The 22,738-nt window shown below is 38.9% G+C and overlaps 1 protein-coding gene across 4 annotated transcripts in view; it reads right to left on the bottom strand.

The window, feature by feature from the left end:
* tox2 (TOX high mobility group box family member 2) overlaps positions 1-22,068 on the bottom strand; it is a 111,501-nt gene extending 89,433 nt beyond the window's left edge. The window contains exon 1 of one of the 4 annotated variants that reach the window (XM_041033485.1): positions 21,985-22,068. Coding sequence is in view for 2 of the 4 variants with exons in the window: in XM_041033482.1 (XP_040889416.1) it covers positions 4,088-4,180 (93 nt within the window). In the remaining 2 variants the exon portion in view is untranslated. Of the gene's footprint in view, positions 1-4,087; positions 4,651-6,159; positions 6,343-21,984 lie in introns of those variants that run through there. The other 3 variants (XM_041033483.1, XM_041033482.1, XM_041033486.1) reach the window with 3 other exon arrangements.
* Between the last annotated feature and the right edge of the window lie 670 nt (positions 22,069-22,738).

Below are 22,738 nucleotides of genomic sequence, written 5' to 3'. Positions count from 1 at the left end.
TGTCCATGCTTTGAAGTATCCCATGACTAATACAGCGTTTTGGATAGTGGTGAAAATGGAACAGACCACTTGAAAAGGGGTGGTACGTGCTCTTCAAAAACTGGCCTCATTGCTCTTTGGGTGGACAAAGGTCTGCTGCTTGTTACATGTACTCATATAGAGACGCACAATAAGGCACGACAAAGTGTGACACAGGAAAACCAGGATTAATATATAAATGAGGATTATCTGTACATATCGCCTCAAGGTATATTAACAATTAGGTGTGCACTGCACACACACACAGTCCTCAAACACAATAATACCTTGATTGAAACATCACTTCTGTAAGTACTTGCACTGCATAAACTCTGTATCAATAAAATGTTTGGTCTGCACCGCAGTGAAAACAGCCTCAGTATGTATAAATAACGTACAGTAAGCTGGAACAGACTGCAACTATGTAAAGAATAACATCTGCAAACCATTGGATTATAAACCTACAGCATAACTACAGTATAATTACATGAGAGCCTCTCTCTTGGGCACTGTGCTGTTAGAGGGAAGAGGGATGAGGAGAAAGTGGAACAGCTACAGTAATCTATCCAACTTCATTTCACCGGAGTGATTCTGCCTGGGGGTATGCACAAGTCATAATGCATTTGACAAATAGTCTCCCGCTAAAACAGGCATTTGCGAAGAAGTGGCCTTCAGCGCTGGTATACACAGCTGAGTGTACGCTGAACAAACAAGCCTCCCACTCAGCCGGGAAAGATACAGAGAGGCTTCAAAAAGATTAGGAGAAATCTTGGGCGAAAAGTAAAGATGACTCACAGTGATTGTGCAAGTGCAGGACAATGCAAGTTGGATAGAGTTGAGAAGAGCAACAGAGCCGTGGGGTTCATACCAAAATACAAATCGATGCTATTCTCATGTGTTGTTCTTTGCATTGTTCTGAAATGTGGATGCTCAGGGTGTTTTATCAAGGAATTTACAATGAAATGTAGAGGAGCACAATGGCATTTTTGTCTTACATAATCTTCATATCATTCTGTGTTTTGATCATGGATCAGATCATTGTTTGAAAAAGCAAATCAAGCCATAAAGTCATTAGACTTTAGAATTATCTTTTGATTAAAACATTTATAATTGTTTCCTGCAGTATTTTGTTGATGTTTCGTGTCTAATTGCAGGAAAACCACTGCCTAAATTCAAAGGTCAAGTGCATTCAGAGATCTGTGGTATTGACTTACTCTGTCAGTGTGATCCATATTCCTGGCATGCATCAGTCAATCGTCAGTTTCAATGTGGCTGATCAGCTCAAACCAGCTTCAGCTTACACATTCTTTACGTTCCTCAATTATTAACCCCTTCAGGTACAAAACAGAATGAATTCAGGTGCGAGTATGTGCACACACACACACACACACTAAGACACGCACACATATGCAGTCATTTTCACAAAGCCTGGCAACCACTCTCAGAAATAGATGTGTTTTGAGTTTACACCACTATAACAGGAAGTGATGGGCTTTTAAATATGGACTGTGCCAACTGGTATTATGTTTACTTCCTGGACAGTGTGTTTAGTACTGTACAGTAATGCATAATCACACCAGTGAGTTTCACACAGGCTATATAGATATATACAGTGCCTGCCACAAGTATAAATGCTTGTGAATCAACACCTTCCAGGAGGCCTCAAATGGGAGCATGTGAGACTTTTGAGCCTGTTCATACCCAGTATGTGCACAACTCTCAGATTAAAAATGATTTGATATTGTAGTTTGTGCTTGTGACAAAATCCAAGCTACAGTTACTGTTTATGAAAAACTGCTACTTAATGCAAAAATCAGTGACTTCCAATCATGCTTCCAATTTCATGCAAATTATTCTAACGAAACCCACTGAAAGTCAAACATACAATAGATATAACTAACTACATAATGACTGTGAAATAAAAAAAACCTTATATTGCACCTTCTCCCTTTTTTCTACAAGCTTCCTAGTTAACACTTGCAACGTAACGTAAGTCTAACGTAACGTTAGACTACAACAGCACTGCTAGCACAGTGCTACTTGAGGGGGTCAGCTCCATCCTACTCTTGAAATGAGGCTGCCATAAAGGCGAACTATTGCCAAAATGTCATATAAAGCTCCTGTGTCACTCTTCAACAGTTATGTGTAGCAGCAGGAGCACAGCACAGATAATGTGTCACTTTACATCTTAGTCACAGCTGTTACGTTAGTAATGACAATGTTATACGATTCTGTCCTTGAAACCTAAACCGGCTTCTTACTGGGCCAACAACCTCTACACTCACTGAATCATGATAACTCGTACGGTTCATTGTGTTAACACTGTAAGACCTGAGACATGGTCTCAGTCAGAGAGCCAGGTCCCCACTGTGATCTTAAATATACTGTACATCTGCAGCTGCTGTGTGTATTCGAGTCTGTGTGCTAGACTTACCCAGAAACAAACAAGAGAATATGTGTGACTATGACTGTGGGAGAGTGTGTATATGTGCACCTGACTCTGTGTGTGTGTGTGTGTGCATGAACAAGGGAGATTAACAATTCAAATATTGTACTGTGCTATAATGTTTCACTTTGTCATCAGCAAATGTTAACTGCATGCTGGCTTTCCTCCAGGTGCTAAGGCAAGCAAACCTATTTGAAAGGCTGTGGGTATAATGCTTTCTTCTAGCTCTGCCCAGTAGTTACTGACAAATGTTTACACAAGTTTTACCTTGACCACAGAAAGAGAAACTAGCCTTGTTGCTTTTGACTTGTAATCTTGGACTGTTTAGCAGTTTTGTACATTTGTCATTTGTCTAAAGCCTTTATCAGTAAAGCAAAGAGTCAGCACTGGTTTTTCTGCGTGAAAGGTGTGCTGCAGTGAAATGTAATCTCTTTACAGTTGGTTCCATGAAATTCAACAGAAACACTGATAACTGAGAAATTTAGGCAACTTAATATTAAACGGAACGGAAACTGTTCTCGCGGTTCTTTACTTGAAATAGAAGCTTGTTAGTTGTAATCAGTTTGTGGAACATATTCCCACTTCATTTTATCAATAGCCGTGTCTGAGATTACTTTAATATTTCGTGCGTAAAAACGCATGTGCAATTCGCAACTTCTTGTCTGTGTTGATATGAACACAAAAGATGAATAAACTCAAATATTTCATTCTTTCGCATATCAGGCAAGTGCCGGTAGTTGCTTTTTAGGTTGCTGATGAATAATGAATTCCTAAAAAACTTATTATATGTGTATTGATTAGATTGGATGTATGCGCAAAGAGAGAGAGGTGTTGATAACCATGCCAGTAAGAAATGTGTCTGTGCGGTCTTCTTGGAAACACTTTTGTCGAGCGATGTGGCAAAGTAAGACAAATTCATTTGCAGACTGGTCAGTTAGGATCCACGAAATGTACCTTACACATTCCATGCTGTCACTATGACATTTAGACGTAATCTTGATAATGGTTTATTTAACAAATTGTACACTGACTCATGTGGAAGTCTGGGTGAAGTAGATAAGAGCCTTGTGTTTCCGCAGTTGCGTCGGAAAGGTATTAAATTATAAGGGAACAATTTTGCTGGTCCACGTATATCATTAAGGAAAAAAAAAATAGGCACACATTCAATGTGAGTCCAGCTTGTTCAAAGAGAGCATTCGCCCGGGGCCGCCAGCGCGCTGTAGAGAATGGTGCGCTCCAACTCCGCTCACAGGACAGCCACAGCGCAGCGTACCCACAATTTAACCAGCAGAACACATTAACAAATTCTAATGAGCGCAAAAACCGCGTGCACGAGCCCAGAACTTGTGTTTTGTGTGGTTTTCTGCAGAGTTTCTGACTGTCGGCACATCAGAAAAGCGATAAAGTTCAGTCGTAATGCAGTCTGTCGACTCGTGTCACACTCTTTCATCCCGAGGGAGCTAAAAGTGCAGCGCTCGTCACTAATGGTCTTCAAAACACATTGAGCCTGATGGCATATATAGGGTCCCCCCGCGTGTACTCGTGCGCGCGTGCATCATCATCACACTGTTGGGCTGCACATCCGACGGACTATAAGCTCGTAAAGTAGAGATAATTGTTTACCTTGTTGGAGTGGTAATAGTCCAAACCGGAGTCAGTCGGTAACGTACATGAACCCACGCTTGAAGGGGGAGCTGGATAAAATCTGACGTCCATCTCACAGTCCGCAAGACTGACGGCATGAAAGCGTAGCTCCAAAAAAACCTGTGCGACTTCTCTCTCTCTCTCTCGCTCGCTCGCTCGCTCCTGCACACACACACTGTCTATCCGTATCTTTTGCTCTTGTGTATCAAACCGAACCACTAAAAAGTAGTAGAAGACGAAGAAGAGGAGCGAGTCTCTCCCGTCGTTCACCCTTCACATCCGTCCTACACTTACTTTAACACTATCTGGACATTCAGCACGATGATGCTCTGATATAACATCCCTATAAAGTTCACTTGGAGAAAGAGAGGAAGAGAGGTGAGCTGACCGCCTCAGTAACCTAAGAAAAGAAAAAGCAAAACGGCCACTGAAGTTGTTGTTTGTCGGCCCGTGCTGCAGGTAAAGATGCAGAATTGATCTTGTCGACGCTTTCTCCCAAAACGCCTGTGCTCCGTTCCTGGTTTCCAGACGCGCTGTAGCTTTGTCATGTGGGAGCGCTCAGGTCCATCCACGCGTTCCCGTCCACACGGTGACTGCTAAGCTGCGACCTCTACCGGTCAGAGGAGGAACAGGCGAGCGAAGGGTCAGTGGGGTTGGGTGGATTGACAGGGAGTGTGGTGGAGAATGAGTCCTCCGAAACTGTGAGTTCAAGTTACCTCAGTATTGGCGGGACAGAGGCAGTCTGTGCGCGGAACATTACAAATCTAATTCTATCTCGAATTAATATAACTTTGGACTTAGTCTATTCGGTTTGAGTTTAACATCTGTAAACAAATAGTTGGTGTCAAACTTGGTTTTCTGCACATGAACTCTTGACAGTCCCAGAACCAACTGTGTTGGCTCTAGTCCACCCTTCACACTACACTGGTATAAAAAAAAAGGACGAATAAAAATATCCAGTCCTGTAGACGAAGGCATCTACCACAGTGGTGGAGGAAGTGTTCAGATTTTTAGATTCTTTACTTTCATAAAAGTAAAGAATTACCACACTGTAAAAATACTTCATCACAAATAATAGTCCTGCATTTAATGGTCACATGGTCACATGTAATGGTCACTTAAGTAAAAGTATTCAAAAGTAAAAGTTCCTGGCCCTGATACGATGAAGCTGTTTATGTACTGTAGAGCTGTAATGTAATTGGTTAGGGATGGAGCTAAATTTTACTATTTTCTATACTTTCTATACTTTATACTTCTATACTTTATATTTCATTAATACAATGCATCACATTGTATGAGTACAGTAAATACAGCTGTCAGATAAATGTAGTGCAGTAAGAAAAAAAGTAAGTAAGTAAAAGTAAAGTGGCCAAAAAGTAAATGTACACTCCACCACAGGTCTACCACCACATGGTGTCTGATGTTACATATTTGCTAAAGTAAATCTTGCTAGTCAAGATTTTTATATTTCAAAATGTAACCAGCACTGTATGTAAGGATGAAATTTATGGAAATGTGAGTAAATGTAAAACATTTCTATCTGATGCAATGCAAGGTTTGAATGATCTGCTTGAATGTCTGACTCAATATAAACATCATATAGCATCAGTGTAGAACAACTCTGATAAATAATATATCTTATGTTCTTGTATAAAGTGGGGAAAATATTTGTGTGAGTCTATAGCTCCAAAATGCTTACTTATATTTTCACTAATGCATAAATTTGTGTTTTGCTACCCCTTTTAAGATCATGCTTGTTATGACATAATGTAGTACTCGCATGATTTGGGCTATAAAGTTCATGCTAAGCTATAATAATTGATAAATTCTTCACCCATTTCACTACATTACTACCCACAGCTACTGTATTTCAGAAATTCACTTTATTTTATTTTGATGCCTGTCTGCTACCCAGTAGGCAGTGGAATACACTCTGAGAATAGACATGTAGCCGAGATAATACACACTGCTACTGTGGTCCTGTTTTGACCCTTACACACACACACACAATCATATTCACACACACCTGGACAAACGCAAAACATACTCACACAGCGGTCGACACAACAGGATGTAAACACAGAACAATGTCCAACCAGAGCTTCAAATAAGTTCAGAGAGGGAAAATAACATCGCTCACAGCCAAATGTGTATCACACTGTTTTAAAGAATGAGGTGGAGTGGTGTTATGTGCTCACGCGTAAGCGTAGGAAAGTGTAATTTAATGTGTTTTTTCAAAGCACAGTGACATGTAAGTTATGCATTCCTACCAATGCGTGCATTTCTTTTCTTCCTGTTCTTTTTTTTCTTTTTCTTTTTTTGCATGTGTGGGAGTTTTTGTTCGAGTGTAAGTGTGTGTTTGTGTTAACCAAGCTGCCATTGTCATCCCAGTGGGTGACTTGTTGGCCCCCTCAGGACTGTGCCTATGTCCGTGTAGCTATTACGCGGCATGGTGGCTCTGGCCCTGGGGTGTGAGCCTGCTTTAATACCAGGCACAGATGGGTCGCACCGTGGGCTTGCTGTGGCAGTCTGCCATCAGCTGCTAGCTCAGGCTGTCCTGACTCCAAGCTCATAAGGTTAACTGTCACAAGGATACTGATTTCTTCTCATTCTGTACCTCTGTCTGATTCCTTTCTGCCTGTCTCTCACTTCCTCTCTCTCACTGTCACTGGTTCACTCAGTCTCTCAGTCACTGTTACAGCATACATAGAGATACAGTACACAGGGGTATCTGGCATGAGTCGACTCATGGCTTCATGGGAAAGGAATGTGTGTAGTTTTTGTGTTGCAGCTCTGCGTTAGCACCAAGTATTGGCCAGACAGAGAGGGACTTATGCCACAGAGAAGGAAAAATGGGTGATTTAAGAAAAAAAAAGAGTGGGTGTAAGAAATTGGGTAAATGGGCAAAAAAAGAGGTGGAAACGAGAGAAGGATGGTAAAGACTGAGACAGAGAGTGGAATTAGTTGTGGGATGGAGGGGTGAAAAAAACAGGGACTCAGACTGGTGTAACATGTAAATTAAGGGGAGATGACACAAGGACAGAAATTGAGGCAAAGTCACACAAACTTTAACATTTGAGGACAACTTCTTTCCGTAGGATGCAAATCATATCGTCTAGCCTACCATCTTAAAATACATTCATCCACTCAGAGCAATTAGCAGAACAAACACTTTTTATTGCATTGGTAAGAGCTCCTGCTAGCACCAGGAAATGAGAGGAAAAATATAAAACAATATTTTCCATTAAGGGTTACGACCCTGCCGGTACTTAGATGATGTCAGCAGTACTGGTTTTATAGCTTCATCTTAGCTGAAGCGATCTTACTTTTTGAAAATTGATAGCTAATTTCCCTTTTGTGGCAAAACAACTTCAAAAAGTGAAAAGCCCTTTAAGTCACAGAGCTCAGTAATGTTCAGTTATACTTTGTGCTTTTACACGAGCAATCAGCTTTGGAGAGAAAATGTCAGTTTTTTTTTTTAAATTGATGCACAATTTCACTTTAAAACCAGACATCGAGTGGCACAAGACAAAGACGGAAACATTTTCTTCCCTTTCTACTCTACCCCTTAGATCTCTCCTCTTGAATTCAGTGAGCTTGTAATTCTTCTTCCATGTGGAAATGAGCAGTGATTATCACCAATGAATGATAAACAACACCAAATAAATAATTCTTCCTTTTATCTCAAGACACAGTGTGACTGGGGTTTTTGCTCATTCTCTGCCTTTTCTTGTTTGTTTCACATCACTGTATATCATTAACAAGTACTTTCATCACATTATGAGATAGTTGTTATTTCTCCCTTGTCTCGTTTTTTTCTTTTTTTGCAAACATTTAAATAATATATATTACAAGGTTCTCTTGGTAAAAAAAAAAAAAAAAAAGAAAGAGAGAAAAACAGTTTATGCTGTAATTGTTATGTTGGCTCAAAATTGATTGTGACTGATACAAAGTCATTATCACAGCTGAATGTTGGCTGAACATTTTATTTACTAGAAGAAAATGCAGAAATCAAAGAACCAGAAAGCCTGAGCAGACAGTCTCCTTTCTTGTCCTGCTCTTGCTGTGAAACAGAGATTTAAACTTTCTTCAATATGCAGAAATATAAATATATATTAAAAAAAACAAAAGTAACATAATATTAAATATTATATGTAACACAGAGATATATGTATAACAACTGAAGGTTCACTGTTGCATTTCTACTGACTCTTTGCTTGGTGATGTGATCATCAGTCCTTCCCAGTGATAGGTCACTTTTACTGACTAAATTCATGACCTTGGAATTAATCAAAATCATGTTCTATTCAGAATTATGGAGGTTCTGTCTCCATGACAGAAAGGAAAGGTTTTCTGGAAAAAAGGAATCTTACTGACTACATATCTTGTTTGGTCCTCCACTTTAGTCCAGACTGAAACACATCAACAACTACTGTAAAGACATTCATGGCCACTGGAGGATGAATCCTGGTGTTGTAGATGATCCCCTGATCTGTCCTCTCAATTAGCACACAACAAAGACAAAAATGAGCCCACACAAAATGTTAACAACTTGTTAAACAATATCAAAATAACAAATTTACAACAGAAAGTGAGAAAGAATCTCGTAATCCAAAGGTCACAACTTAGATGTCTGAAGAAGTGAATGGTAGTGAATGACGAAGGATGGGAGTTTGATGAGAAAAAGGTTAAAAATATTCTTGGAACTGTACTGCATTCGTGTAAAAATTATTCTTAAAGGAATAGGAAGCAGAAAAAAAGAGTTGTTCTTCAACAAATAAGCTTCAGATGCTGAGGTCCTACTGTATACTGAATTCAATATCTCTTAAATGGCATCCTCCTCCTCCACATGAGAGAATTCGCATTAGCCTATTCTCTCATCTGTAACAAATAAGCAGAGTTATGCAAGTGTTATTTAATGTCACTAAAATAAGACCTTCAGTTGCCCACTAGTTATAGGAAGTGAAGCTGTCAAGGTGCAGTTTCATCAGACACCACAAGGACTTTCACTGTTGGTCATTTTGTGTAAAATATTAATGCAGATTCTTTTGTAAAGCAGGTCAAAGCTTTCAAGTACAGAAATTGCTGCCAGAAGTTTTATAGGTCAAGTTTTTTATTTTTTTCTCAGACATCTGAGAAGTACAAGGTTATTTTTCACATGTATTTTGCACCTAGTTTATTCCTTCTTAACCCAAATTTGAAGTCCTAAATGTTGCTACCTTTCTCTCTGATTTGATTTAGCACTAATGTAAATGTTGTAACAACACTGCCTCGGCCCACTGGTAGCAATTCCATATAAGGTTGTCCAGAGAAAGGCAAACAGAAAAGCAATGGTAAACAGGAAATAGTTCAATAGGTCCATTTAGCAGAGAGATGACTCATTAATGACCACAAAACACTGTTTTCACATCATTACACGGACGCAGCAAATTTGTGGAAAAAATCAAACCCATGGAAACTGATTATGCCGAAAAGACTCACCGTTGCTTTCATTTGTGTCATTTGTGTTCTGTGAATCACTTTTGATAGAGCAGCTTTGTAAATACCCTAATGAATGACTTTGACTTTGGTTCTCATGCAATGAACTTCACTTTATGACAATTTGAGCTAAACCAGAGTGGTAGTCAGGTGCTTAATTTTTCACTTTCACATTTCCGCCCATCTCCAGCTATTTAAACATGTTGAATGGAAAACCATTCAGCTCAGTAAGTTTGGTTGTTGTACCATGTACGTCAACTGTTTTCTATTATTCTGTTCAAAACTACTATGATCATAAATGGAAGATAAGAAAATTTATTTAAATGGGACTCTAGGAAAGAACTGTAAAGACAAAGAAAGGAAATGATGACATGACAGGGTTTGGTGGGATACAGTTCTGTGTTAGCAAGGCTCATAATGGAACCAGATGCAACATCCAGATTTTCTAGACACAGTAAGCAGCTTTATATCGCCCAAATCTGACACAATGACCACAGCTTCACAAAGGACATCATTGTTGTCTAGGGATATTTTAATGCAGAGTGCTTCCAACCACTTGTAAATTTTATTTGCTCCAGTATGGGATCATATATGTGTGTGTGTTCTCTCAGAGAGAGGATCTGTCTATAGCAAGTAAAGATGTATTAAACATGAAAACCTGAAACCAACTTCAGGAAACTGTAGATATTTCAAATGACAAAATGCAAGACTCAGAAACATTTCCTGCCATCGCATCAACTAAATTAAAATGTGCAAATGAACTAAAATGTGCAACAGTTCCAGAATAACAACAATTATGTGCCAAAGAATGCTTTGCAGAATTTGCACTTCTCTTTACCAAAGCACAGTTGAGTTTTGTATCAAAGCTTGTGTGAATAAATTCTGTGTGAGGCCGTGGCAGGCGCACCACAAAGGGCTGTTCAATGGTGAACCTTTGCTAACCTTTTCTAGCCACTGACCTTCAATAATGAGACTATGTTGTCTCTTGTTCCTTTGGACAATCGGCCATTGAAACAACTGCCATTCATGGAGTATGCTCCACCCTCTGCTTGACCCTTTTCCATACTAGTAATTAGCTGCTGTTGCACTTCCACCAGATGCAAACCACCACATACAATATTTACTATTCATATACAGATGTATGACATTTCATTAGATCACATATTATTTGTCACACCATTTCCATGTCAAGTACAACTGGCAACTGGTGTGTTCGGACTCGTCTGTGCGTCAGAAATGAAACAAAAAACAAAAAAGACTTTTTTTAGTACAATTTTTGAATTTTACATGAAATTATAACAAAGGTGGGAGGTATGTACAGTTACTGCTTTCTGCCTGCTGCAAAACAATGACAAAATCTGTAGTTTTAACCCCTTCGATTTGTTCTCTTAAAATGTTATTTCTACTCATGTTTTCACAGCCCCATCATCCCCTCATCCTCCCATTCCACTCATGAATAAACCCTCCTCTTCACCATCCTCTCATTCCCCGACTTTCTACTTGTGTTGCACATGAGAAATGAGGGGGGGGATGGGAGGGAAGATGAATGAAACAGGGAGTGGGGAATGAAAGGGAGGGGAAAAAAGAAGAGAGCAAGATTGGGAAAAATGCCCTTTGACTGGATTTAAAAGTCTGTGGCATTTCATTTTCAGAGAGAGGGTAGCTTCATCTCCTTCAGATCCTTTAAGGGCCAACCTAATTGATTAATGTTTCCATCTCATTGGGAAGGGAGGAGGGCCATTTGAAGCTTAACTGGAGCCGTTCACATTCCCAAGTCTTAAAACAGAACCACCACAGAGAGAGATGATGACAGAATGAAAGACAGAGTGATGAAACAAAAGTCTAAAATTCCAGCTGATGAGTAAAATTTGTTGAAGGTCGAAACCGTTTCAACAGTATGCTGAACACAGAGGAGGGGAGGCTTGTCTTACCCGCTACTATAAGATCTCCACATAATGAAATAATGTGCATGGTTTTAGCAACGAGGTATTCAGTTTTCAAAGAGGCTGTTTAGGTTTCTGCACCTGTCATGGGGAGCCAGCAGCGGGCACTTTATATGATTGGGAAATCTAATGTAAGAAAATCCATTGCTGTATGAGAAAAAAAGACAGGCTAGTGACATTAAATCTGTGGTCAAAAGGCAATATATATGTATTCATATCTTGGTAATTTAGTGCTTCAAACAGGTGATGCTTTCCCTGATTACAAAGTATTTTGTTTTTCAATTCATGACATACGATACACGAGGTCTTACACTAATTTCAAGCTTTCCCTGCACAGGACTTCAGGTCATGAGAACACAAAGCTGATCATGGCTGAAAAGAAGTAATGGAAATTAATGAGAGGAGAAACTCATAACATTATAGCTCTGCTTGCTCCGGTGTAAGCTAATCAGCCTGACGTGATTAGAAATCTCAAAAATCACTTACTGAAAATGTACCATGATTACTTGCCCTTTGCATGTTCTTGACAGCAACATGGAAATATTTATATATTGAAGACTCTGTGGGCATTTCCAATCACACAACAAAACCAGTGGAGAGAAGCCAAAACAGTAGTGACCTTTACCCAACATGGTATATTAAATATGAAAGGTCAGCATGCATGGTGGGGGAGGGTGGCACTGAAGTCTTGCACATAGCAGACACAGACAAAATACTGTAACATCTATCAGGCAGATCCCCACGCTGCCTTCAGAGGTCATTTGAATGTGAAGGGTGTCGAGGCCAGAGGGAAAAAAAAGATACATGGTTCAATCTCTCACTGATATCCTTCTGCTGCTCTTGAATATAAGACGCACTGCTCTGCAGCGTATTGGCCATTTTTACAAACCTTATCAGTCTTGCAGTTTTTAAAGCTGCTGTTAACATCTGTTCTCCTTCCTGACTCAAAAATACAGTAATTTGATGTCATTTTTGGTTATTTATTAACTGAATTGAAACTCCTCAATAACAGCCGCACATATGATTTCTGTTCATTTTAATTAAGGCTCTGTTTTATAATTCAAATGTCTTTTGAAAGTGGAAAAAAAAAAACATTGAGCTGCCAGTCACCCACTGCTGAAAGCAATCAGTAACAAAACAAAATTATTACCTCCTTTGCATTTAGATGTTATTCTCTCTGAATTAAATAATTTGCAGTTTTCTTAATATTTGAAATTAATTTCATGCTTTTTTATCTACTATCTTTAAGTGAAAATCAACCAATTTGACCATAACCAAATATTCAGCATTTTGTAATAAAACATACAAAGGAGAGATGTGTATTTCTTTCTTTGGGGAAAAAAGATTGCCTACCAACTTGGATTGAATTAAACACTGGTAGTTTTTGATTAGATTGCTTTTAAATTAAGTTTGATCTTAAAAATGGCATGGTCTTTCATTTTATTTGGGCTTGGTATTATCTATAAAAATATTGCTTTCAAACCCATATCCCAGAGCACGAATCTATTCCAAATCCATTAAGTTTATTAAAACATTTACATGTTTGAAATGAGAGAAATTGTTTTGAAAAATGGCGTGTTTGTACCAATACTGACACACTCCATCACAGTCCTGCTATTTGGATTACAAAGTCAACTTTTGTAGAAATCTGCCTGCACCACATTCTAAAATACAATACGCCAAATGGCTTTCATTAGTCACTTCATATACATGTCCAGTCTCTCACCAGTCACTCTTGAGCTGTGTCCCAGTTTGGGATCTGAATTCAACTTAAACCTGCACCTCCTCCCCAAACGAGGTGGTTAGCATTAGAGAGAGCAAAACTAATGATGTGTTCAGGTGGTTCCTAACCAATTCTAAAGTCAGGAAGTTGCCTTCTAAAAGCTGACAAAGTGTAATACCAGTAGTTGACCTGGGGCACATTTCATGACACCTAAGTTTACAACAGAAGTTGTTGATGTTGTAAAGACAACTTGCAAATACAGTACCCAAACAACTGCAAATATATAACTGTAAATACAAAATGTAAAATATAGTTGGATGTGCTGTATATATAAAGGTTTGTGCTGAACATCATGTGCAGACTGCTTTTAAAAACAATGGTGTTTATGCCTGGCTGCCTTCATTTCCATTCTGCTGGGACATTTTCTTTTTTTCTTTTTCTTTTTTTTTTCTTTTTTTTTTTTTGGTTATTGCTTCAGTTCATGTGATGTACGATAACCATCTGAACCAAATACCTCATAAATGCAACACAGCCACATGACAACGATCATTTGAACAAGCAACCATTGTGGACAACTGGCTGGTCCACGATGACTTATGTGGGAGAATGAAGTCTGCAAAGAGTAAACCAGTTGTTGTTCCAAAATTGAGCAAAAGAAAGCTGCACTCTTTTGTTCATGTGTGGACACAGACTTTGAAACAGGGGAGACTTCATTGCACATTATGACATATTTGGTCGAGAAATGCTGACAGCGGAGGATCCAGCTCCTGAACTGGTACTTAGCTTTGGTGATTGTTTCATAGTTTCCACCACAGCAACTGGCAGCCTACAGGAAGCAGAGAACTCAGTAACTTCCTGCTTTACAGTATCTCCTGCCCATGTTTATGATAACATGCAGGACTTTGCTGAATGTGGGATTTTACCGTGATTTGATCATGATTGTTAATAAACAATTGTAGAGGGAGTTGGGGGAAGTATAACTGTGGCCAACTAATATGACATTAAACATACTAAGACTAATATTACTGAATGCTACACAACTGAAATATCAGTTGAAATTTAGCATGCACTGATGTTCAGAAGAACTTGGTAGCATGCTTTCAGAAGCGGACTGGCCATCTGGAGAGCCTGGAGTTTTCCCGGTGGCTAGTCGACCTGTGGGGCAGGCAGAGAGCCAAACAAGGCTGATACAAAAAGATTTTAAAACGTCCCCGACTGTAGCCTGGTCTGACAGCTAGAGGGGCAGGGTGGGAGGCTGAAATATGAGGAGAAAAAAAATGAGACATGCAGTGTAAAGAAAGCTCTAATTAAAAGCCACAAAATGATTTATTTATATAGTGCTGCAGCACAAGAACTACCATTAGTGTAAAAAGTGTTGGTTCCGCTAAAATCAACTTCCAGTATCACACATTCATGTTCACAGTTATAGCTGTACATTGCAGAGTTCACAACTCATGAACCACCCTGCCAACTGGTAATTATGACCAGAAATTATTTTAATTATGGCAAACAGATAATTTATCCATATTTATAGTTTTGTCCAAATTACCAAAACAGAATCTAAATGTTTTACCCGAAATTTACATTTAATGTAAATTGAAGTTAGATATTCTATAAAGACATGCACTGTCATTAGTAACGTTTCATGTTTTACATCATGTAGTAAGAAGACATTGTGCAGGTGTGGTGCAGTGTCTATATGCACAGCAGCTTGTAGTTATGAAAGTATGCTGAATTACCATCACAATACCATAATTTGAATTGATTCAATGTTAATATAAAAATATCGATCAATGGAGTTTTAAAGTGGCATGAATTGCTTTTTTGGCCACTTGGGGCACAGGAACTTCAAGCTATGGCATATTATTGCTTCATAAAGTTGTTATAGGTAACATATTGCAAAGCTGATTTTATTACAATGTTTTCATTTTCATTACAAGTTCTTCTTAAACTGGATTTTGGGATTTTGTCTCCAAAACAAACTGACAACAACAATTTTGCTTCCGGGCTCTAACGTTTGCTATTTTGCCAATGATCAGAGTGAATTTTGCAATGTCCATGCAATGTCCATGCAATGTCGGCAGACATTGTTTTGGGAGTGTTCGCATATTATTCCATAATGGTTTCTGCTGCTGCAAGCGTTCTGATCACATCGTTTGATCAACCTGGATTAGCTATTCTTGCACTAATATTTTGGAGTTTGTTTATGTGTAAAACCAATAGTTTCTAATGTTCTTTTCACCAGGTGGGAGATGTCCTCAGTTTATGAATGTAAGAAAACAACTCAGAATTACAACTAGGAGGCTGATGTGAACAGTTTCTCCAGCGCGATTGCTTGTTATTGTGGCCTGAGTGGTGTGACGTGAGTGTTATACCCTCTTAGCCACACCTCCTAGTTCTTCCCCTTTGACATATTCCTCTGTTCTCTATTTACAGATCACACTGACATCTAAACAGAAGAGTCACACTTCTTCCTTATTCATTTTACCCACGTAGATTAAACCTACCACTAGTCACAAGTACCTTCATGGCATTTACTAATTAGCATTCTCTTTACAAGTTTAGTCAGCTGTACCCATTCCCCGCTGATACCAAACCCTATCTAGAATAAGCTATGTTGCTTGGTCACAGGCTCATGTTCATTAGCTCCAACCACTGGAAATAAATAAATAAATAAATAAATAATTTTATCATCAAAACTTTATAATTGCTGCTTCATATCTGTAAACTAGTCCCACCCTGAGAAGTGATTTTATTTAGTTTATAAATCACAATGCAAAGGTAAATAGCCATTTGAGTGAATGCCTTTGGGTTGTGTAATGCCAGGGCAACATTCCAACCACTCATGCAGAAGCACTCACACTGACAGGTTTATCTTGACTGTATCATAGTTTACTCCCAGTGAGCGTTTCTACAAATTATTGGACCAAATTCTACAGACATTTAATCTCTCCCTGTAGCTCTGTGAATGACAAATGAACAAGCAGCCATCCAGATCTACTGTCATCAAAAGACTTTTCATTCCTTTTGTGGTGACTTGGAAAACATTAATTATGAATATCTGAAATAGCTTCATTTCTTTTCTTCCTGAATCCCACTTGTGACAGACAACATTTGCAACTGGTACTGCAGTGCATCACAGAGTGTGGTTTAAAAAAAACAAACAAACAAAAAAAAAACATCCACTTTAGAGAAACTAATCTCATGCACGATAATCAAGGATACTTTCCCCTGGATTCTGAGAGCAATTTCCATCAGCACAAAAGATGTATCTTGGATTTTAGATAAGTGAAAAGAGGAGAGGATCTACAGATTTATACCATCTTGTAAAGTTACATAAGCCACTCTAGGCTCATGACATACTTAAATAAGCAAAGGTTATGTAACAGCTCTATAACTGCACTTTACCATTGAGTAGCAAAGCAAATTAAGTAGGTGCACAGGAATTTACAAGTGAAGCAAAACATTGTACCAGATTCCTGCTTTTGTTCTCTGTGTGCATTAAGCCATGTTTTCACATAAAAATAAAGGTACAGCTGTAAAGTATTTCCTCCGCTGCGGGTGACTCACAGGAAGTTAAAGGGAAAAGTGAAAAATAAGTCAGAGCTGCACAAACACTGAGCACGCACATGCACAGGAGCACGCACACCCGGTTTTTCTGTCCAGTGTGTGTTGTGAGAGACACAGACAGATGCGACTGCCTCTATTGTGTACCCATCTATTAAAAGAGAAAAGGGGTGTGGTTGCGAGAGCAGGAAGAAGTTATTTATCACTATTCTGTGTAACTGTGCCCCCCTTATAAATTCAGAATGGCTGCTGTTATAAGTAAAGCCTTTCATGGAATCATTAATATTTGACAGAAAACATGGCTTTTTTTATCAGACGAACATTTTTGCCATTTCTTTTCTCTGCTCTTGATGTGAGCCCTGTGTCACAGTGCATTACAGGGTTTTGCTTTTATCTTGCTTGGCTCCATTACTGCATCAGCCACACACCTCCATGTATCCCATTCTCCCCCTCTGAGGTCATGAATTAAAATTTCTGCTTGTGTTAAAAGACAAAGCATTTAGTCCTCCTCTTTGATCTTAAATTCCATCTGCCTCAGTCACCCTCCTCCTCCTCCTCAATCAAAGCTGTTTCCTTCGCCACTGTTATCACATTTACCAGCACACCTCTGTTCTTTCAAACATCTGCATCATTATCATTAATTTGCCATTGCAATGTTTGCCTTTTTGTGTATTTCTGCTCATACTTGACGGACATGGAAGCAATACTGAAAACAGATGCAATTAACTGAATAACATCGCAGACAATGGCTACATTGCAGGATAGCGTTTCCTCCTGTTGCTAGAAAATGTAAACAACATGTTCTGTTTACTGTGGTGTGTTCACACACTGCCCCTATAAAAATAATGGATAGATCACAGACTTTTATTTGGACAAACATAGGCCCTGTTTCAAGGGATGTTCATCTTTTTCTTCAAATATGAGTCACACACGTCTTAGAAACTTTGGAATATACAGTATTAAAAATACAGTATTAGAGATTAAATAATTTGTTGATGAATTGATTGCTTTTTTTTTGTCATCTGTGGCTCTGGGAATTTATAATAGGCATTTCTCACAATAACGATAATGAAAGTAATTGAAAGATGCAGCCCTACTATGTCTAGTAGACATAAAAAGTCCTAAAAAGTCCTCTGTCGTGCTACATACCACTTAACCAACTTTCACAACACAGGACATTTGTAACAGGTTCATGATGGCATTGTGGACATAGTCTGCTTAACATTCCCATCATCATACCCATACATCCTTATTTTTATCATATATGTGTATGTACACAGTATAAATATGAGTCTGTATAAGTATTATATCTATACACTTCTTGAACTTGGATTGCAGGAGATCTCTAACACCTAAATCTGTAAAGGAAATTATCATATTTGCAGTGAGTAATTAATTCATAAAACTGTGATATTTTAATTATAGTTAGGATGTTCAATTATGCATTCAGAGATATTACAACAGGAACAGTAAGCTAGTTTTTTGCTGATGACTTGACATTACAAGAAGAAATTGCTATGTTGGTAAAGGAGAAGGAAGTTTTGGGTAACCTAATTAAATCAATGCCAGGGACTGTCCTCCAATTAAAAACAACCCTATTGGTTGTTAGTGGAAGCAGCTGGTTATGACCCATAGTTGTTTGATTGTTAAGCAGCATCTAGCAGTAAATAACCCCAAATTAGTTTTCATTCACGTCACAAAGCTCTCTAGCGACCAAAAGTCAATATTATTATTTTTTCACTATGACCATGAACATTCTGTAACCATAACCGTGTGTTTGTTGTTGAACCCATGACGACATTTATTTACAGACAGTGATTTTCAGCAGTTTAAGTCATAGGGCCACTGTACTAACTGCCATCAGTAGTTGGTTTCAGTTGAACATTTTGTTGCTATAGCAACCACCACTGGCACAGTTCCTTGGTAGTAAACAAGTTAGCTAACACTGTTACATCCACCCTTTTGTCAGATCTGTGACTAGGCAAATACAGATGAGCATCCTGTTGGGGTATAAACTCTGATGACTATTTTTATTATAGCTGTTTTGTAATTTAATTTGTGATTTGTTAATTTAGTTTTTTCGGCAATCAGTTTACCGCTAACAATGCTAAACATTATTCCAGCTGTCAGAGGCTAATGTGAAGATCAGACAGCATTCTAACTGTTGAAGTACAGCTGGGCTGTGTGTTTAATAGCTTAATTGCTGTGTTTCTACAGGAGCATGTTAATCTTTCACTGGTTGGTTCCAAACTCGGTTTGGTCAGCTGAATCTCTTTCAGACTCTCTATCTCTTGATCCTACTAACTCTTAGCTGTGGAGTGTGGAGGCACTTTTCAGACTTTGTCTTGAGCTAATGTGGCTTGATAGATAGATAGATAGATAGATAGATAGATAGATAGATATACTTTATTCATCCCTCAGAGGGAAATTGTTTATGTAATTGTTAATGTAATTGATGTAATTTGTGCATCTCTATGGACAAAAGCACCTGCCATATGATTAAATGTAAATGTAATTTAGCATATGTTTACATATTTCAAAACGTCAACTGTTTCAGTGTTTCAGTTGTCTGAACTGCAAAGGTTCAGCTGCGAGAAAATTTTCCTCACAAACTGCAGCCTTCTCTAGTTTTTATAACACTAGACAGTTATTACAATAACTATTTTTCGAGATGTCTCATTATTGATTAATCGCGATTATATTATGGACGATTATGAGTCGATTATTAAATTTCCAAAGATTGATTTTTCTTTTATTGTAATACACAGCAGTGAATCACTCTCCAGTTAATGGCTGTCGTACAGGATTAAACCGCAAGGCGGAGCTGTTGATTAATAGTCAGAACAAAACACCCTGTAACAGAGCCAGCGAGCGAGCTTTCTATGCTAGCGAGGCGGGTGGCGTGTGAAATGAACGAAGAAAAACTATTAATCGGCAACCAACCAATCCATCCAGCTCCATCTGGGCTAAAAGCGAGCGTGTGGATGCGTTTTAGTTTTCATGGCAGGAGTTCTAAGCACGTCGACAGGACGTACGTTGTCTGCAAACTTTGCCGCACTAAGCTAAAGTACTGTGGTTGTACTAGCAACGCGAGGGCTCCAGGTTCGAACCCCGGTCTGAGCTCTTCTGCGCGGAGTTTGCATGTTCTCCCTGTGCCTGCGTGGGTTTTCTCCGGGTACTCCGGCTTCCTCACAAATTCCCAAAAACATGCACATTAGGTTAACTGGCTACTTTACATTACTCTTAGGTGAGTGTGCGCGTATGTGGTTATCTGTCTTTGCGTGTCGGCCCTGCGATTGACTGGCGACCACTCCAGGATGTACCCCGCCTCTCGCCCGTAGTCAGCTGGGATAGGCTCCAGCTCCCCCGGGACCCTGCCGGATAAAGCGGTATAGAAAACGGATGGATGAGGGCGCTTCCATCCGGAGGAGGCTGTGTGGCCTAAAGACAACCGCCTGAAGCCTGTCATTCCACCGAATCAACGTACTCTTCACAAGGTGACAACACAATTAGCCCCAGTGAAAAACTACATGTAAAACGAGTTTAAAAAAAAATATTTTGGAAGTTACAGCTATACTACACAATACTGAAGGTGGTTTGACATGTTTGAGAGGTTGAGTAATTCAGCAGCTCACTGTTTTTTTAATGGTGCAACGCGTTTATGGTATACTATTTCTTATTTGCAATTGCCGTCATCAATTTGTTGTCCAGTGGTCGTCATGATTTAGTATGATTGGGCACAGACATCACTAAATGTGCATGATGAATTGGAAAAAGAATCAGTTAGTGAGACTTGATATTTACTAATTGAACATATATATATAAGTTCTGTATTTTAAATTAAAAAAAAAAACTACATGAAAAGGGTGAACACCTCTCAATCTTTTGAACCCATATTCTATGTAACCAGCTTGGTGGATAAAGTAACATCAAATATTTATTACAAATAGCTGTATTAATCATAAATATTCATTGGCACAGGACCGTTATCCTCCGAGAAAATGTATTGACAGAGCTGGCATAACATTCTCCAATTATTCGACAGAGCAGCCAGTGTACCAGAAAGAAGCCTGTTCTTACCACATCTGAAGTGTTACTATTGGTTCTGATCTAATATTCTCTGTATGCATCTCAGCTCTGGTGCCCTTTCCACAAATCCAGTGTTTAGTTTATATCCCAGTGGTAAACAAAATGGGAAAAAGTTCAAAATAAGGTTGTTTATTTGAATGTTGGCTTTTTCCATTTGCATCGTGTATCCAGTAAAGTTTGTGCCATTGCTGTTTCTTGTACAGGTTTAAGAATATATTTATTTTGTATGTCTGTAATGGTGCATCAGGAAGAAAACAGCCTCAGCTTTTACCGTCATTAACATGACAAATGGATTGCACAAGATAACTACTTGAAGGTCAGGGGTTTGAAAATGTAAAAGCAAGAACTTTCAGTCATTTTTCTCAGAGAATCTTGTATAATGATTCCACAAAAATGTAGCATTTGTTATCTATCCATCTCTTTTGTTTATCGGCAAATTAATCTTGCACTGTCATACAGTAATGAATAACTTCAGATGTCTGTGAGAAGAAATGTACTCTCAGTTCTGTGCAAAGCAACACAAAATCAAACAATCTCATGCTCATAACTAGTCAGCAACAGGATCACTTTAGCAGTTGCTTTCACTCTATTATTTCCATCCATAATGTGCACAGGTGCAGCTTAATTCAATTGGAAGACGTTGCTGTGGTTATACACAAAGACATCTCCATGTTACCAGTAAAGCCGTTGTCATGGAGATGATAAGGCTTATATAAGCTCAAATGTATTTTTGTGCAGAATGAGCGTATTGTCTTCACTGTGCTCATTTCATTATGATTTGTTTATACCCACACACATAAACGCAATTGATTAAACTGTCTGTCTTTTTCAGACAGGCAGAGGATGAAACAAGACACTTAAACATGCATTTTTTTGGATGGCTAGCAAGGCATGAAGGATCTGCTCCTCAAGCACAGACATTTTATACCATCTGCAAAAGTTGATAACAGCCATTTTGCATTTCCTCTTAGTATCACTTTCATCAATATGTCACTGTCACAAGCAGAGCTACAGCCTTGATATTAAAAACAGTTGTCTGGTTTCACAAAAAACAATGAGATGATTACAGTCCTTACCTTTCAGCCAACTATGCAGCGATGATGGAAAATGCTCTTGCAGTCGTGGGATTGTCATTCACATAACCTTTAACCTGCTGCCTGCCTCTAGATCCAGCACCTACCAGCTTTCAGCAGAGGATTAAACAGCTATTGACAGAGGAGTGACGTGATTGACAAGTTAAGGTTTCCTTCCTTGTCAGAAGAGCCTCTGTGTCTGTCTAGCCCATGTCTTCCCAGAACTCACATTTCACATTCCAGCGTGACTTGTACAACTTTTGAATTTCTCTGCTGTGAAATACGAAGGAAATTTCTGCAGCCCCGTTTTTCACACTGTATGTCTAAAATGACTCCTGTACACCGACAGGGGGATAAAATTCTTGAATAAACTAGCATTTGAGTGTTATGTAAAGTTCTTACTTTGCTGTTTGTGTGCCTTGAACAGGGTTCTCTCACGGTGCCTATGTCCAGCGTTCATCAGTGCAGCAACACCTACAGTCTGCAGCAGACACTCGTCTCAGATGAGGGAATTTTCAGCCTCAGTGGAACATGTGGGAGTAGTTACTGTATATTCATTTTAAGCCTTTGACTGTATTTCAACTGAAAGAAGGGCAGTTGGAGGTGGGTATCACAGCTTGTGCTAAAACTACTTCAAACAAAAAGTTTTGAATAACCCTTGTTTTGTTATGATTTTGTTTGGAGAGCCCCTACATTCACAGGTACAGCACTTGTACTTCATGGGTGTACTTACACAGCACTGTTACAAGATGATAAT

The sequence above is a fragment of the Toxotes jaculatrix genome, chromosome 3 (genome assembly GCF_017976425.1).
Source record: "Toxotes jaculatrix isolate fToxJac2 chromosome 3, fToxJac2.pri, whole genome shotgun sequence".
Lineage (NCBI taxonomy): Eukaryota > Metazoa > Chordata > Actinopteri > Toxotidae > Toxotes > Toxotes jaculatrix.
This window is presented reverse-complemented; position numbering and strand designations above follow the sequence as displayed.